Genomic DNA, 18,119 nt, shown 5'->3' on the forward strand with positions numbered 1-18,119 from the left:
AGGCTAGTAGTTCAAGGATTCCGACAAAAGGAAGGCTTTGACTATTTTGATACATATTCTCCAGTGACGAGAATAACATCAATAAGACTGATGATAGCAATCGCAGCCTTAAGAGACTTAGAAATCCATCAAATGGATGTAAAAACTGCTTTTCTAAATGGTGATTTAGAAGAGGAGATTTACATAAAACAACCTGAAGGTTTTGTCATTCCCGGACAGGAAGACAGAGTATGTCGACTTGTAAAGTCACTTTATGGGCTTAAACAAGCTCCTAAACAATGGCACGAAAAATTGACAATACAATGATGTCAAATGGTTTCAAAATAAATGAATGTGACAAAACATACGCAGTTTTGGTAGTTTTGTTATGCCTATATATAGATGATATGCTCATTATTGGAAGCAATAAAGACATTATCAATCAAACAAAAAACATGCTCAAAGGGACATTTGAGATGAAAGACTTGGGATTAGTAGATGTAATTCTCGGGGTTAAAGTCACAAGAAATTCAAATGCAATTATCTTAACCCAATCTCATTATGCTCAAACAATATAAGAGAGATTTAGAAATTATTCTAATAGTACGGCAAAAATTCCGTTAGATCCCCAAATGCACTTGACAAAGAATTCAGGTGAAGCGGTTTCACAAAACGAGTATGCACGTGTGATTGGAAGTCTCATGTACTTGACAATTGTACTAGACCAGATCTGGCGCATGCAGTAAACGTACTTAGTCGATATACAAGTAATCCAGGTCATACACACTGGAAAGCTATAACGATGCTACTCAATTACTTGCGCTACACCAACGATTTTGGGCTTCACTATGGTAAAGAACCATCAGTTTTAGAAGGATACAGTGATGCTAACTGGATATCAGACTCTAAAAACTAAAAATCCACGAGTGGATATGTATTTACACTAGGAGGAGCATCAGTATCATGGAAATCTACCAAACAAACAGTGTTAGCCAGATCAACCATGGAATCTGAATTCATAGCCTTAGACAAAGCAGCAGAAGAAGCTGAATGGCTTAGAAATTTTTTGGAAGATATTTTTATGTGGGAGAAACATGTGTTAGCTATACGCATACATTGTGATAGTCAATCAGCAATAGCTCGGGCTCAGAATAATCTCTACAATGGTAAATCTCGTCACATCAGAAGACGACATAAAACTATTAGACAACTGATCTCAATCGGTGTAATCACAATAGATTACATCAAATCGGCTGACAACCTAGCAGATCCATTTACTAAAGGTTTGCCACTAGATATTGTTGCTAAATCATCAAAAGGAATGGGTTTAAAGCCTATAGCGAATGAGGATGCTTGATTGCAACCCTACCTATCATGACTGGAGATCCCAAGACGTAGGTTCAATGGGAAAACAAAATCAAACAGAATCTAACCAAAGCACTTGAGACAAAGTAGTCTTTTCCCAGCTCCTAAGATGATAAAAGTGCTAACGAATGTGTGAAGAATAAGCATAAGCTTTAATGATTCCAGAGCTTCTAAGCGGAGTATTACTCAATACTTTTCATGGTCAATCACCTAATGAGTGTGAAATGGGGCTGTTTCTAGGAGAATGAATGCAAGGTTATATTCTCTAAGTTCACTCATGCAAATCAGGAATAGTTCAGGGCCACAATGAACACAATAGAGAACTAAGTTCTACGAGAAAATGAAGCTGCGTTATGCTTGTTGTCTCGGTTTATATAAAACACAGGTTGGTTCAAGACATCAAGTTCACCTTCTGGTAAAGTAAACCCGACAGATATTAACTATGAGTGGTTCAAGGCTTAAAAATGCCACCAACTCAAACACAGTAAATTTTTCGCAAACACTCTCGATAAGTCTGTCTAGTCTAGTCAGGATTAGAATAAGTATAGTTTTTAGAGTCTATCGAGTCTGCATTTAGTCTGCATATGTTTAGAAGAGTCATTTCTATTCATGTGGGGGATTGTTGGGTCTAATTATTAAAGCCTCTTGGCTAAATTAATAAAGGCAAATGGGTGAATAATAAGTGACTTGGGTTTATATATTTAAAAGCCCAAATCATGAATAATGATGTAAAGGAACATCCCACATCGTTTGGGAGAAGTAAAGTCTAGTAGTATATATAAGTGTACACTCTTACACTAGATTAAACGACTCAGAGGAAGAAAGAGCTCCCCACGCGCGCGCCGCTGCCGCCGTCTGGCCGGCTCGGCTTGGCGTGGGCTTGGGTGGAGGGCTTCTGGCCCGATAAGAACTATTCTTTTTGGATCAAGTTAAGCTAAACGCTTTGTCATTTATTTCGGGAAAAAACAGCATACAATTTTATTTAAAACGACAAGTAGTTTGTCTAAAAAATAAAAACATCATGCATGTTATCCTCTCGAAAATTTTAAACGAGATAAGAGAGAGTCTTGAGGAAGAAGTTTCGGAACTCAACTTCTCTCAATCTCTGCGAGATTCTCGCTCACGTGCAGCAGCTGTTGCGGGAAGTGGGTCTTCTCCGGCTCTTTAAATATCGTCTCTCCTCTTCCTTTATTTCTTAATTTTTTCACATCAAACCAACAGCGAAAATCCTTTAGCGTAAGTCGTAAATACGAGAGTGTTTCGTAGAGTTTATAGTTTGATAGGGCGATCAGGAGTGAGGCGTGATTCGTCTGCCATGGTTGTATCATGGGACTCTATATTCGTACAGTCCCATCTCACTAACGGAGCGAATATTTTGAGTTAAGGAAAGAGATCATATCTCGACTCCATGTCTCTTAGCGAATATGATTTCTTATCGTTCTTGTATTTGTTTTTACATTCGTATATTTCCTTAACATCGGTTTTTTATTTTATCGTTTATGTCAGTCCGGTTTTCCGGCTTCTACAGATAAATCATGGCCTGCAAAGAGACATGTTTAAACATGGTCAATATCAAGCTCACAAATTAGAAAATACATTAACATGAATCGAATTCCAAACAAAATATAACTTAATATCACAATCAAACTATTAGATATTTTAAATAGCACAATAAACTCAGAATCAACTCAACCGCAAACTACATTCAAAACCATAAACATGAATCGATTTGTTTTTAACAATTCAATCCCTTCCTAGTACATGCAAATAAACAAATTATGAAGAAAAAATGACAAAGGGGATTTCGAAACCCTAACCTCCAAGTTTTGGAAACCGAGATGAAATAAGAGCAAACAAAGAACAACATGAAGCTAATCATTCTTTATCCACGACAAGAAGCTTCTCCCGAGCTTGAACAACTCCGATCGTAACCGTGGGAGATTACAAAGTGATTGTAAAGCTCTCCGACGAACTAAGACGGGCATGAGAAAAAAAAGATGTCGATGGCTCCACCAAAATTGCTTTTTCATGGAGAAAGAAGCTATAAGGTTTTTTTTTTACTTTTTACGCTCTTTGTTTACTTCTTCGATAAATAGTAAAACAGTAATTAATTTATTACTTTTCTTTATAATAAATTGTTAATTTTATTTTAAAGTTAATTAAGAAGGATTAAACTGGATTTTCATTAATGTATATACAATAGGGACAATGTTTTTGGTTCTAATTCTAAGGGGACAACAACATTGTTATTTTGTTCTTTTTTGCCAAATTTCTCTTAACATTTTCTATTCAATCATAGATATTTCATCATTTCATCAATATATACTATGTTATTTATTTTGCTTCATTCTATTTTAGTTTTGGATTTCTATTTGGGTTTATGATTTATATTTGGATTTCAGATTTACTGATTAGAGTTTAGAATTTAGTATTTAGGAGTTTGAATGAGATAGGGATAAAGTTTAGCATCTAAGGATTGTGGTTGGGATATGTTTATTATTTAAGAGTTGTAGGTGGGGTTATAATTATATATTATTTTGGTGATATGAAATAGAACACTCGGTACATATTTATATGATAAATAAAGTTATATGTGGATAACTTTTCATTCTTTCATTTGGAATAGTTTCAGATGCTTTTAACTTTATATTTTATTAGCTGCATTTATCTGATACATGTAAATAGAAAGATAAAATCAGATACTTTATAGCATAGATATCAGAAAATACATTATGTCAAAATCAATGACATTTTTTTTTTAACGCTGATTTATTATGATCTTACAATTATGATATAGGAAAGATTACATAGACGATTCGACAACCGACAATACTACCTGCCTTATAAAGACCTACGCCTAACTGCATCACTTGAGCCGTCCTATGAAGATCCACGCCTGACCAGATTTACTTGCACCATGTTGAAGATCCCTTGCAAGCCTTTCCTCTGTAGTCTGCATAATTGTTTAATAAACCGCTCTCTCCGGGACTTGAAACCTGGATTTCCTGTAATCTGCAATAAATTGCATAGTCTGGGATTCGAACCCCAGACCTGGGTGTAAAAGTCTTTAAACCTTAATCAATGACATTTACATAACTAATTCGCAAATAAGCCCATAAAAATATACATCTTTTCCAAAAAAAAAAAGATAAAAACATTACTTGTTGTATGAAATCTTGAAGGCGACACAAAACAATACAGTTAAACCGAAAACGTTAAACCGGAAGGAACCGAAAAATGTTAAACCGGAGATATTGCCATCTTTTGATGAGTCATCATCATCCTTATTAGATCCACCAAACACACAAAAGTGCTCCTCTTACTAATCTCCGGACGATGAAGATTCTCGTCGCCGTTAAGCGTGTCGTCGACTACGCCGTCAAGATCCGTGTCAAACCCGACAAGGTACAAATCAAAAAACCCCCCTCTCTAAACATCTCCGTAGTCCATCCACTGAGTCACCGTTAAAATTCGATCCCTTTATAGACCGGCGTAGATACCCAGAATGTCAAGATGTCGATGAACCCATTCTGCGAGATCGCGCTCGAGGAAGCCCTTCGAATCAAAGAAGCTGGGTTCGCCAAAGAGGTCGTCGCAGTGAGCATCGGACCTCCACAGTGCGTCGACACGCTTCGCACTGGTCTAGCCATGGGCGCTGATCGAGCAATCCATGTCGAGGCCAATTCTAGCTTCCTCCCTTTGACGATTGCTAAGATCTTGAAGAGTCTCGCTGATGTCGAGAATCCTGGATTGATTTTCCTCGGGAAACAAGTTCGTTTAGCTCTCCCATTTGCTTCGTTCGTATGTAAAGTTTTGAACTTTATCGAGATTTTTCAGTCTTCAGAAGCCGAAAGATTTGGACTTTGATCGTTTAGGTTGATGAACATTGATCTTTTAAGAGACAACATTGTTGGGTTTTTTTGTAATTTTTATTGTTTTGTAACGTTTAGGCAATAGATGATGACTGCAATCAAACAGGACAAATGGTTGCAGCTTTGCTTGGTTGGCCGCAAGCAACTTTTGCATCTAAGGTGGTAATAAGTGATTTATACAAGTAGTTATAGTTATTTTGTTCATTTCGTTTTTTTTTGTTTAGTAGGTTGTGTTGGATAAGGATAAGCAGTTTGCAACTGTGGATAGAGAAGTAGATGGAGGTCTTGAAACCCTTAGTGTAGGTTTGCCCGCTGTGATCACGTAAGTTCTACTTTATTTACATTATTATTGTGTGGTGATCTCTCTTTGGGGTTGAGGTTTGAATATATTAGATGCGACAACTCTTATTGTAACAACTTTGATGTTGTGATGCAGAACTGACTTGAGGCTGAACCAACCAAGATATGCAACACTCCCAAACATAATGAAGGCGAAATCGAAGCCGATTAAGAAAATGACGTTGGAGGATCTGAAAGTAGACATTAAATCTGATATAGAGATTGTGGAAGTCACGGAGCCTCCAAAGAGGAAATCTGGAGTTATCGTTTCTTCGGTGGATGAGTTGATAGATAAGCTCAAAAATGAAGCTCATGTAGTTTGAAGAAACAAAACCTTATATATGTATTCATCCCAATCTGCTACACGCACACTTGGTCATTTCTTCTTTAGTTACATTGCTATTTCAGGAATGAAGTAGAAAGTAAATAAATAAAGAATCTACAAAACAGTTTATTTGGTAAGTTACTTAAAGCATCTTCACTTTTATTACATTCTTTCACTTTTATTACATTCTTTCGTTACATTATTTAGGAGTTGTTATCGAACAGAGAATAATAATTAGATAATTTCGTTAGATGCAAAACACAGAATTCCTTTTTTCTCCGGAAATTAGACAAATGCGTTTTCCGCAATTAACCGGCTCATTTGGTTAGAAAATCTCAACGTTTTGAACCACATCTTTGCTTAAACCAATCATTGTATCCAAGACCATACAAGCTTTATGACAGTCTTGTGCTTGTATCAAGGTCTATTACGGAATGATCAAGAGTTTGGTACATTGATTCCTTTGCAAATTGCAAGTAGTGGTTTTCTTCTTCAGCAAACTATGTTTAGGGTTTTTTTTCTTCTGCATCATGTTTTAGGGTTAGGCTTTAGAGTTAACAGGTCAAAAAATTTAGACCCTATATAGTTTTGATTCAGGGACGTCAGTACTGAAAATGCTTTCAAAAATTTATAAATTTCGTAGGGTTTATTTTATATTCGGTGTTGCTAAGCAATGCAGTCTTGTTAAATTTGATTTCTAAAACATGCTTTAACAATTGGTGAATTTTCAGATTTTCTTAGTGTTCTTTTCATGATGTTCGGATAAAGTTTTTCTGCTCATTTTTTCCTAATGTCATATTTGTGTCCTTTTAACGCGTCGGCAATGGATGATGACTACAACTAAACATGACAAATGGTTGCAGCTTTGCTTGGTTGGCCTTGAATGTTTTCAGATCATACGTTAAATTGTTCCGTTTCTAGTTTCTAATCTCCATTTATGATTTTCTTTGTTAATTTGTTCTCTCATTCTTGTTTAGGTTGTGTTATGGATAAGGATATGCATGCACAGACTTATCCCCTGTGATCACTTTACTTGTACATACTTTCATGATTGTGTTATCATCACTTACGTGATCTCTATCGTGTTGATGTTTATATATAATTGCATAGAATAATTAATTGGATTATTTCTTCGTCTGTTAACTATATTTTTATTTTGAACAGTTTATGGGATCTCTCAAATCACTAAGAAAACTAGCATTAAAGCTTTGAATAGACAGATGCAAGAACTCTTTTTATAACAGCTTTGATGTTAATTACTGCAAAACTGATATGGGCTTGAACCAACGAATGCAATTAATACCGAAGAACAGATCACACTATTAACAATAATAAAACATAGAAAAATTGACTTGTTGTAATAAAATATTATGGGTTTTGGTCACAGTTTGGTCATCTATTCCGAGTTGACTTCCTGCTCGGTCTCCTCTTGACACTACGCGGTCTTCTTGCATCCCATCATTCCCTCTCACCGAAGAAGATTCCCTCCTCTCCGTTAGCAAATCTACGAGCGAGCTTGATCAAGAGAAACAAAAAGATAGGAGAGAGATGGGTTTCTTCTTGTTTCTTGGAAGAGCTTTCTTTGCTTCTCTCATCATCTTCTCTATTAGAGTTATCACTGGTTTATACCGGTTAATGTATTATGATTAAGTCTGGTTTAGTTTCCTTGAGCTAATACCGGATGTATATATACTGATGTACTGTGACAGTTACAGTTTGAGCTGAATAATACATTTTTCATCATTCTCACTATCTCTCGATTCATCATCTTCATCACATCTAACATGGTATCAGAGCAATTCTGAACTCGTTTCTTCCGCTTCGTTACTCCGTTTCAGCTCCATCTTCGTCTCTGCTCAGATTCATTCATCGATTGAACATGAGCGTCTTCATCGATCCATCGTTCTTTGCCGTTCTTGCGATTGTTTCTTCGATTGTCCTTGCGATCTCTGCATATACTTCGTTCGTTCTATTTCTTCTTCTTTAGTAGCTCGATTCGCATCATCGTCTCCTTCGTTGTGACTTGGAGGTTCGATTCTTGATTTCACGATGCCTCCGGTCGATGCGAATCTTTCTTCGACACATACGCCGCCGTTGCCTTCTCTCTCTGATCCGAACTCAAATCCGCTGTTCGTACACAACGCCGATCATGCTGGTATCTCTCTCGTCTCGGAAAAACTTCCTGGTATTGGGAATTTCAATAGCTGGCGTAGATCGACGTTGTTAGCATTGGGAGCTAGGAATAAGGATGTGTTTGTTACTGGTGTGTATCCTGAATTGGTTGAGACTCATCCTGATTACGGTTCTTGGTCGAGATGCAACAACATCGTCTGTACTTGGATTGTCAATGCTGTTGATAAGTCCATTGCCAAGAGCATAATGTATCTTGCGACGGCTCGGCAGATGTGGCAAGATCTTCATGACCAATTCAAACAGAGTGATGGTCCTCGTACTGCTGAGATCAAGCAGCAAATCTATTCTGAGATTCAAGGTTCTCAGAGTGTAAGTGACTACTACACGCGTCTCAAACAGCTTTGGGAGGAGCTCAAGAACCATGAAGAACCTTATACATGTTGTTGTGGCCAGATGAATTGTGCGAGTCATAAACAACTTGAGCAGAGGGATGAACAAGATCGTGTTCTTAAGTTTCTTATGGGTTTGAATGACACCTTCACTGCTACGCGTGGTCAAATCTTGATGTTGGAACCAAAGCCTCTGCTCTCTAAGGTTTTCAATATGATCTCTCAGGAGGAAAGGCAGCGATCGATGAAGTCTACAAGCAACCTTGCCTTTCAAACGTCTCAGATAACTTCTCCTGATCCGGTTGTAGCTGCTTACGCTGGAGGTTATAACAAGCAACGTTCTCGCCCTATTTGCTCTCATTGTGGTCTTGCTGGACACACGGTGAATCGTTGCTACAAACTTCATGGTTATCCCCAAGGTTACAAGACTCCTTCTCCTGGTTCTAAAGGTTCATATTCTTCTCAGCAACGCAATACTGGGAATCCTCAAGCTTGGAGCAAAGGTGCAAATGCGACAAACATGATTACTCAAAATTTTGGAGGTATCACCATGCATGATCAACAGGGTACTCCCTTGGGGACAGTGACATCTGATCAAGTACAGCGTCTTCTAAATGTTCTCAATGCTTCTTCTCAGAACAATGAGAACAAAATAGCTCAGATTTCAGGCAGCACTCTTCAACTAGCTGATGGATCTCTTTCTACCATCAAGCCACAACCTCATCTCATTCCCATAACCTCTTCTCATCCTTCCAGTTTGGGTACATTTCTTAACTCCCCAAACTTTATTTCTACCGCTGGAATCAAAGACCGCCTTACTTTTTCCAATAATGCTTGGGTCATAGATACAGGAGCTAGCTGCCATGTGTGTTCGGATTTGACTCTTTTCTCTGACACGCATTTGATATCTGATACAAATGTCATTTTACCTGATGGCACTCGCATTGCTGTTACTATTTCTGGTTCAATCATTCTTTCTGACCATTTGACATTGCATTCTGTTATGTTTGTTCCACATTTTCAGTTTAATTTGTTAAGCATTAGTGCGCTGACTAGGAACACGTCTATCTCTGTGCTCTTTTCCTCTCATTCCTGTCACATTCTCTCATACAATCCCCTTGAATTTCTTCAGGAGCATACTCCGGGTTACATGATTGGGAAGGGTAACCTTCTTCAAAATCTATATGTGCTGGATGATTGTGATCCTGCTTCTCATTTCGTAGCTCATATGCATCATCTTGCTCACGTCTCGTCTGAAATATGGCATCAAAGATTGGGTCATCCATCTCCGAATAAGATTCAGCTTCTTTCAAAATGTTTAGATTTCACAAAAACAAGTTTACATCATGATCATTTGTGTAAAGTGTGTCCATTAGCAAAACAAAAACGTTTATCTTTCTCTTCTGGAAATCATATGTCAGATTCCACATTTGATCACATCTATTGCACTTAGACATTTGGGGTCCTTTCCGTGTTCCAACAACTGATGGCTATAGATACTTTTTGACGATTGTTGATGATTGTAGTCGGGTTACTTGGATATATCATTTAAAAGACAAGAGTTCAGTTACTACAGTTTTTCCAGAGTTTTTAACATTCATTGAAAACCAGTTTCACAAATCTGTTAAAGCTATTCGTACTGATAATGCTCCTGAACTTTCATTCACTTCGCTTTTAAAATCGAAAGGTATTCAACACTATTTTTCTTGTGCTTACACTCCACAACAGAACTCTGTTGTGGAACGAAAACACCAACACATCTTGAACGTGGCTCGTTCTCTTCTTTTTCAATCCAATGTTCCTCTTGAATACTGGGGTGATTGCATTCAGACAGCCATTTATTTGATAAATCGTACTCCTACTCCTCTTTTGCAAAATAAATCACCTTTCGAGATTCTTATGTCCAAAACACCATCATATCATCATCTTCGTGTGTTTGGTTGTTTGTGTTTCACATCAACATTGCTTAAAGATCGTCATAAATTCTCACCTCGTGCTACTCCATGCGTTTTCTTAGGCTATCCTCAGGGTTATAAAGGGTATAAAGTACTAGACCTGCATACTAATCGCATATTCATTTCACGTGATGTTATCTTTCATGAGAGTAGTTTTCCGTTTTCGGAACGTCTTACGGTTTTTCGTGATGACATCTTTGATCAACATGTATTACCATTACCTGTTCCTGATTCCCCTTTTCCTGCTTTCTTTGATCTTGGTCATAATTCTGCATACATTCCTGATGATCATATAGAACCACCTTATGTTTCTGTTCCTGTTTCTTCATCTTCTGCACGAGTTAATGAGGATAATTCGAACACACGTACGAAACGGCAGCCCAAAGCTCCTGCCTATCTTGATCAGTATCATTGTTATCTTCTCAACCAAACCCCAACCTTCCCAGCTCATCCTACTCACACTACCTCTTATCCCATTTCGGCTTTTCTTTCCTATGATAGATTTGATGATACCCATCGCAACTTCCTTATATCCATTACAACTGTTACTGCACCCAAAACTTTCCATGAAGCTATTCTCTTGGAAGAATTTCGTGGTACTATGAAATCTGAGATGAACTCTTTAGAAGATACTGGTACTTGGTCTATTTGTTCGCTACCTCCCGGGAAACATCCCGTTGGTTGTAAATGGGTCAATACCTACAAGTTTAATCCTGATGGTACAGTAGAGCGTCCTAAATCTCGTCTTGTCGCCAAGGGTTATACTCAATTGGAAGGCTTGGATTACCTGGACACATTTTCTCCGGTAGCAAAACTTGGTACTTTCAGGTTATTGATGAGTCTTGCTGCTGCAAAGAACTGGTCTATTCAGCAACTTTACGTGAGCAATGCGTTTCTCAATGAAGACTTAGACGAGGAGATATATATGACTATCCCTCAAGGTTATACAGAGTTGACTGGCAAGATTATACCTCCGAATTCTGTTTGTCGGCTTCATAAGTCTTTGTATGGATTGAAGCAAGCTTCACGGCAATGGAATCACAAGCTCTCTTCTGTGATTGCCTCTGCTGGATTTGTTCAAGCTGCTTCTGATCATTCTCTCTTTACTCGATGTTCTGGATCAGTCTTTGTTGCTGCTCTTGTCTACGTCGATGATATCCTTATTGTTGGGAATGACACTGGTGCTATTGATGCTTTCAAAGATGATTTGAAGCAAGCTTTTAAGCTACGAGACCTTGGCGCTGCTAAGTACTTCCTTGGCTTTGAGATTGCGCGGAATGAGACTGGCATTTCCATCAATCAGCGCAAATATACTCTGGAGTTACTACAAGAGTTTGGTTATCTTGGTTGCAAACCAATCTCTGTTCCGATGGAACCTAACTCCAAACTTTCAGATTCTTCTGGTGAACTATTACCTGATGCATCTATCTACAGGAAGATCGTTGGAAAGCTTCTATATTTGACACACACGAGGCCTGATATCACCTACGCCGTGCATAAACTTAGTCAGTTTATGTCTGCTCCTCGTGTGGATCATCTCCATGCTGCTCACCGGGTCCTTCGATATTTGAAGAATGATCCTGCTCAGGGTCTTTTCTATTCAGCCTCTTCTACTATCAGTTTGAATGCTTTTTGTGACGCTGATTGGGGTTCCTGTCCTGACTCTAGAAGATCTGTTACTGGCTATTGTGTTTTCTTGGGAGACTCTCTTATCTCCTGGCGTGCCAAGAAACAACAGACTGTTTCCCGGAGCAGTTCTGAGGCTGAGTATCGTTCGATGGCTGATACAACCTGTGAGCTCATTTGGCTTGCGTCTATACTCCGTGACTTGCATTGTCCTCTCACAGGTCCAGCTACTCTGTTTTGCGATAATCAATCCGCATTGCACATAGCTTCGAATCCAGTCTATCACGAGAGAACGAAACATATAGAAATAGATTGTCATGTTGTGCGTGAGAAGTTGCAGAGCGGCTTCTTGAAGACGATGCATGTAAAGTCTGCTCACCAACTCGCTGACGTCTTTACCAAAGCCGTGCAACCTGCTTTGTTTCATCAGTTGATACACTTCATCACTTGTGTCTTCCATCTTGAGGGGGGGGGGGGGGGGGGGGGGGGGGTATTAGAGTTATCACTGGTTTATACCGGTTATTGTATTATGGTTAAGTCTGGTTTAGTTTCCTTTAGCTAATACCGGATGTATATATACTGATGTACTGTGACAGTTACAGTTTGAGCTGAATAATACATTTTTCATCATTCTCACTATCTCTCGATTCATCATCTTCATCACATCTAACATTCTCTGCTTGGCAAATGTAAATTTTATTGCTCTTGCTGTTTATTCAAAGGAAATTGCTTCGTGCTACTAGATCTAATATATGGAATTGAGAACCCCTTGTAGGCTCTTTCGAGTTGGTCTGAAGCTGATTTTGGTTGCATTTGGCATTTGAGTATCATGCTTTGGTCCTAATGTGTCTTAGTTCTACATATTGAGGTGAAAGAAGACTTTCTTTTACAGATGTTTCCAAGAATTCAATGTGACTTCTTTTTTTTCAGTTTTGTGTTTTTTTTTTGTCGTAGCTCTTTGTTCATTTGCTTATGGAATTGGCCATCCTAAAAATATGTATGGTTTTATCATTCCATTGTATAGTGCTTTAGTGAGAAACACCATTAGCTATAACCATACATGAAAATAAATTTATAATTAGATATAAAACAATTTATAGTTAAATGCTAATCAAACAAATAAAGATATTTTCTAAAATATATGTGAATGTTTTTAAAATTTAACACAACAATAAGCATATATATATATTGATAAAACTAATGAATATATATTAATAATATTTTTTTATATGTTATATTTGATAATTGCCTATAAGTAGATATAATAAAATTCTCAAAAATAAATCTAAACTATTAAAACTAGAGTACAAAAAAAGAAATAGCCCTGACTTTTCCTAAAAAATTACTATCTCATGCCACTGCTCTAAACTATGTGTAATTATTAAAACAAACCATTTTTGTTAATAATTTAACCAAACCTCACGACTAAATCATCTTTTAAAACTTTACCAAACAACCTAAATTTTATCCTTTACTTTAACCAATTGACACGACTTAAGCTTCTTTAACAACTTTACCAAATCCCCTCAGTTAAATTTTTTTGGTAAATTATATTATTACCAAAGCAATAATTTAGGTTAAACCTAGACAATAATATTATGAGGAAGCGATACAACTCAAATTCATAACAAATCAAATTGTCTCATTGTACTCGGTTAGATATTGAACTCCGGTTAGACATAACAAACCAAATGGTCTTAGAAATCAAAAAGTTTATATGGTTTACGTTTACGATTACATACATATTAACATAAAAACTAACATAGATACATACAATCAAATGTGTTTCCCGGTTCGTGTAGACTACAAATGTGGAATATGAATTCTTTTTCTGTTAAATATTTTTAGAATAAAATACATACTAAAAATTATGAATTTTTGAATGTTATACTCAACTGATTTTTTACCTACAATCAAGGAAGTTTAAAATACAATTTCTATTTTTAGGTATGAAATTAACCACATGATTATCATAATTGTAACTGCTTTATTAATTGTTTTTTTTATATTTTTTAAAATTACAATAATACTTCCTCAGATATTACCAGTTATTAAATATATACTATATATTATACTAGATATAGATTAATAAATAAATAATTTATTAGTTAAACATATAAATATGTATCCTAGAACTTGACCCGCAAAACAAAGATATAATAAACAAGATATCATGTGTTTAAAAAAAAAAGAAGAAACAAGATATCATAATAATAGTTATTTTTATTACTTACACTTACTTAGCAATAAACGAGATATTAACCAAATTTTTGGCTATAAATGATTCAACTAAATGGGATAAGTTTGACAATATTTATTTATTATGAATTGATTCGATTATTTAGATTATAAAATATTTTAAAATAATTTCCAATGTGATTTGATCACCCAAAACACTTAACGCTAAATAACAATGTACATAAATTATATACATAATTAAAAATATATGCACGCTATTTTTAAATATAAGCAGTTCAAATTAACAGAACTAAATATTAAAAAGTGGTTATTTTTTAAAAAAATATCATTTAATCAATAATTCAACCAATTATAAAAAATCTAACATCATTTAAATGCCCACACAATATCCAATAAATTAAAATGTGCATTGAAATATACAAACTACTTATATTATGAAAAGACAATTTTTCTTTGCTAAAATTACATACAGTAAGAAACAAAGGGAGTATAACTTATGTATATTGTTATAATTTTTATTAAATAAAATTGTATCAACAATAAATTATCATGCGCTTTGAAATGGTCGAAATGTAACTACAGAATTATATTAACTATTAAACATGTAAAACAAATATCAATATCTATTTAAATAAAGACAAACATCCGCACGGGCGTGCGGGTCAAAGCTCTAGTATATTTTTAAAACATAAGATAATTCTTAAATATGTTGTGTTTTATCTAAAATAATATTTTTTTATTATAAAATATAAAGTTTAATGTTTGATTTATCTTTTTAAAAATATAATTAATAATTTATTATGTTAATTTTGATTTAATAATTATAAACAGATAAATATCTATAAGAACACTATGCCCGCATATGCGGGCAGAACACCTAGTAGTTTTTATATAGCTGACTTAGCAGCCCCATATGTTATGAAGCAACTCAAATATTATTTACCTGTTTTGACCATATTACTGAACTTAAACTAGGCATCTTTGTGGAATTATTACAGGTTCAGTGGCTTTGGAGTTGATGGGGGTCCTGCAGCTAAAGAGTTGGCTTTAAAGCTTAATCTGGCCAATGCAAATCTATCTTCTAGATTATGGGTAACTTTGTCTAATATAGAGGTAAACGACCTTGTTATAATGCTCTTCTATCTTGTGCTCTCGATATATCTCTATAATTCTATATGCATCTTTCTTTGACCTTGGGACTGAATCTTTAAAGGTGAGACAAGCCAGTGTTACTATTGTTTCCCTGATAGCTATCGGAGGCGTAATCTTTGTTATCAGAAAAATCTTTGGTGCTTATCTGGTTAGGCTTCCTTCTTGTTCATCCCATGTTTATAAGAAATGGATTCAAAGCTTGATGACACATGTTTTAACTTTAAAGTCTCAACTTTTTCTTTAGGCTGTTTACTTTACGATTGCCAGTCCTATTCTGTATGATATCTACAACAACGGACCTGAGGATCGTTATTTCTCTCCTTTCTGGATAGAGCTCTTCAAGGTTTGTTCAGAACTTTTTTAGTTATCATTATCTCAAGTTCCTAGCTAGGATGAAAAGAACGCTGCTTTACAGCTTCAGATCTTTCGGTCTTACAAAGCCAAGATCATGCAGTCTATGAGAATGGACGAATGATTTGATAATAAAATCTCATTCCGTTTGTTATAATGTATTGCAGAACGTCGCAAGTTTTGGAGCAATGTATATTTATTATTTGAATGAATAACTCGACACCCTCCAAAAGGAATCTGAAGAAACAGAACTCCGGTTAGGGGAGCCTCCAAAGAGGAAATCTAGAGTTATTGTTTCTTTAGCGGATTAGCTGACGATACATAATCTCAAAGACAAAGCTCATGTAGTTTGAAGAAAGTTACTTTATATTTCATTATCACAATCTGCTACACACATAAATCATTTATTTTTCTTCTTTACGAAAGAAACATTGTTGTTTCATCAAGTGAAACAAAATAAATAAATTGTTTAAAACATACTATTGTCTTTGTTACACTGTTTTAGGAGTAAAAATACACACAATGACACAAATATCTTATTATCATTCCTCCAAGACGGACAAGTCTTTATTTCATATTCTAAATTTAGACAAATGTGATTTTCCATTGAAGCCACCCGCAAGGTATCCTGCAGTGTACTCTGGTATGGTCATATCTCCGTACTTAGCACGGTTTTCATCAGACAGAAGCTCTTTGATCGGTTCGTAAACCGTGGAATTTCGAAACAGGTTCGAGCTAAAGAAGCACGCAACTGAAATCCTCGGACCATCTCTGTTGCCCGTACCCTATGCTCCACACTCGAGAACTTGTCGTTAGTTATCAGCTGCAAAACAAAACGTCTCATATTTTCTCAATAAAGAGATTTTCTTAGTTAAAAAATAATGCATCAATTGAGGGCTTGCTCGTCTGCGTGAAATCACCGGTGTTAACGACAAGAGCTCCATGAATAGGAGTTACATCGACCCAATAATCTTTATGAAGAACTTGAAGACCACCAATTTGGTCTTGAAGAAGAAGTGTAAGAAAAGAGTTATCGGTGTGCTTACTTATGCCCAATGTTAGGTCAGGTTGTGGGCAAGGTGGGAAGTAATGGCAAAGCATAAACAAGCCCTTAAGACAATCTATCTTCTTAAGGATCTCAGAGTTCAAACCTAAAGCTTCTGAGAGAAGTTGGAAGAGCAAAGCTCCAAAGTCCATTACATGCTTCGAGTATTCCATCACAGCATCCTTTAAACTAGATTCACTTGTTTAGAATCAAAACACTCTGACAAAAAAAGTAAAAGAAAAACAGAACCATTTGGGCTAAACACATTCATAGGTGATTACTTATTCACTTTTTTTTCTTTTAATTCAAGATGTACAAACAATATACTAATCCCCTATATATTATTAGAGAAGCATTGCAACATTTTTTTATAGCCACGTGTCATCACTAGAATGATTCTTAGAATCCTTAGAGAAATAGGTTGGTCCATCTAAATATATAATAAGTTTTTTTATTAAACCACAATAAATACATTATTAATGTACTTCATTATTTCCTTAAATAAGATTACGGAATTGCCTAATGTGGCTAACGTATATATGACAATTAATAATTTTGAATAATAAAGATTTGATAAAAATAAGTATGTTTTATAATTATATTTGTTTAATTTTAAGCTATTAAAAGAAATTAAACAATCATAGTAACCATATAATAAAAATTAAAAAAATATTTATATATTATATTTTGAATTTTTAAAAACGAATAAAAGTTACTAAAACTGTTAAAGTTTCACATTCAAATTTTGTGATCTATGATTTAAAACTTTTGTTATGACATGATACAAATAGTTAAAAAATAATATAAGTTGAAAGTCTCATTTAATAAGTATCAAAAATAAAACATATATAAATATATGTATCATTTTAAATTAAACTATATGCCATATAAAAATACATAAATATCTTAATTTTGAAATTTACTTTGTACATTTTTTTGATAAAAAAAATTGAAAAAATACTGACAACTTAAACTTTTAAAATATTATAAATTACTTAAACATTAGTCCCATAGTGAAAATTGTATTATCACTAATTTAGACTTTTTGCTATAACAGATACAAATGATAAAAAAAAAATATGAGGAAAAAGCATCATCTAATAAATATTAATATTAAAATATATCATATATATGTTACTATCATTTAAATTTAATTATATATCATATCAAATAGAAAAAAATATTTTTTCGATTTATAAAATTTATTTATATGTTCGCACCAATTTAATTATATAAGTAGTAGATAATGACTTTTTAATTATTCAATATATATTTATTATTTTATAATATGTTATAAACATATAATATATAAAATAATATATATATATAATGTTCATCTCGCACAAGGCGCGGATCTTAACCTAGTTTATAATATTGTTACCGTGATAA

General features: G+C 35.0%; 3 protein-coding genes across 3 annotated transcripts; 2 read left to right on the forward strand and 1 right to left on the reverse strand.

The window, feature by feature from the left end:
• Window positions 1-4,495: 4,495 nt before the first annotated feature.
• LOC103839236 (electron transfer flavoprotein subunit beta, mitochondrial) lies at window positions 4,496-6,045 on the forward strand. Its single transcript, XM_009115738.3, has 5 exons — window positions 4,496-4,749; window positions 4,831-5,115; window positions 5,295-5,375; window positions 5,444-5,538; window positions 5,653-6,045. The coding sequence occupies exons 1-5, from the start codon at window positions 4,681-4,683 to the stop codon at window positions 5,876-5,878; spliced, it is 756 nt and encodes a 251-aa protein (XP_009113986.1). The 5' UTR covers window positions 4,496-4,680; the 3' UTR covers window positions 5,879-6,045.
• Window positions 6,046-12,662: 6,617 nt separating this feature from the next.
• On the forward strand, window positions 12,663-16,162 carry LOC108869744. The gene is made up of 4 exons (XM_033279739.1): window positions 12,663-12,672; window positions 15,181-15,295; window positions 15,396-15,482; window positions 15,579-16,162. Coding segments are annotated over exons 1-4 (324 nt in total). The 5' UTR covers window positions 12,663-12,670; the 3' UTR covers window positions 15,699-16,162.
• On the reverse strand, window positions 15,352-16,954 carry LOC103839333 (1-aminocyclopropane-1-carboxylate oxidase homolog 9-like). The gene is given in 3 exon segments (XM_033279738.1): window positions 15,352-16,463; window positions 16,466-16,513; window positions 16,597-16,954. Coding segments are annotated over 3 exon segments (561 nt in total). The 5' UTR covers window positions 16,904-16,954; the 3' UTR covers window positions 15,352-16,257.
• Between the last annotated feature and the right edge of the window lie 1,165 nt (window positions 16,955-18,119).

The sequence above is a fragment of the Brassica rapa genome, chromosome A09 (assembly GCF_000309985.2).
Source record: "Brassica rapa cultivar Chiifu-401-42 chromosome A09, CAAS_Brap_v3.01, whole genome shotgun sequence".
NCBI classification, from domain to species: domain Eukaryota; kingdom Viridiplantae; phylum Streptophyta; class Magnoliopsida; order Brassicales; family Brassicaceae; genus Brassica; species Brassica rapa.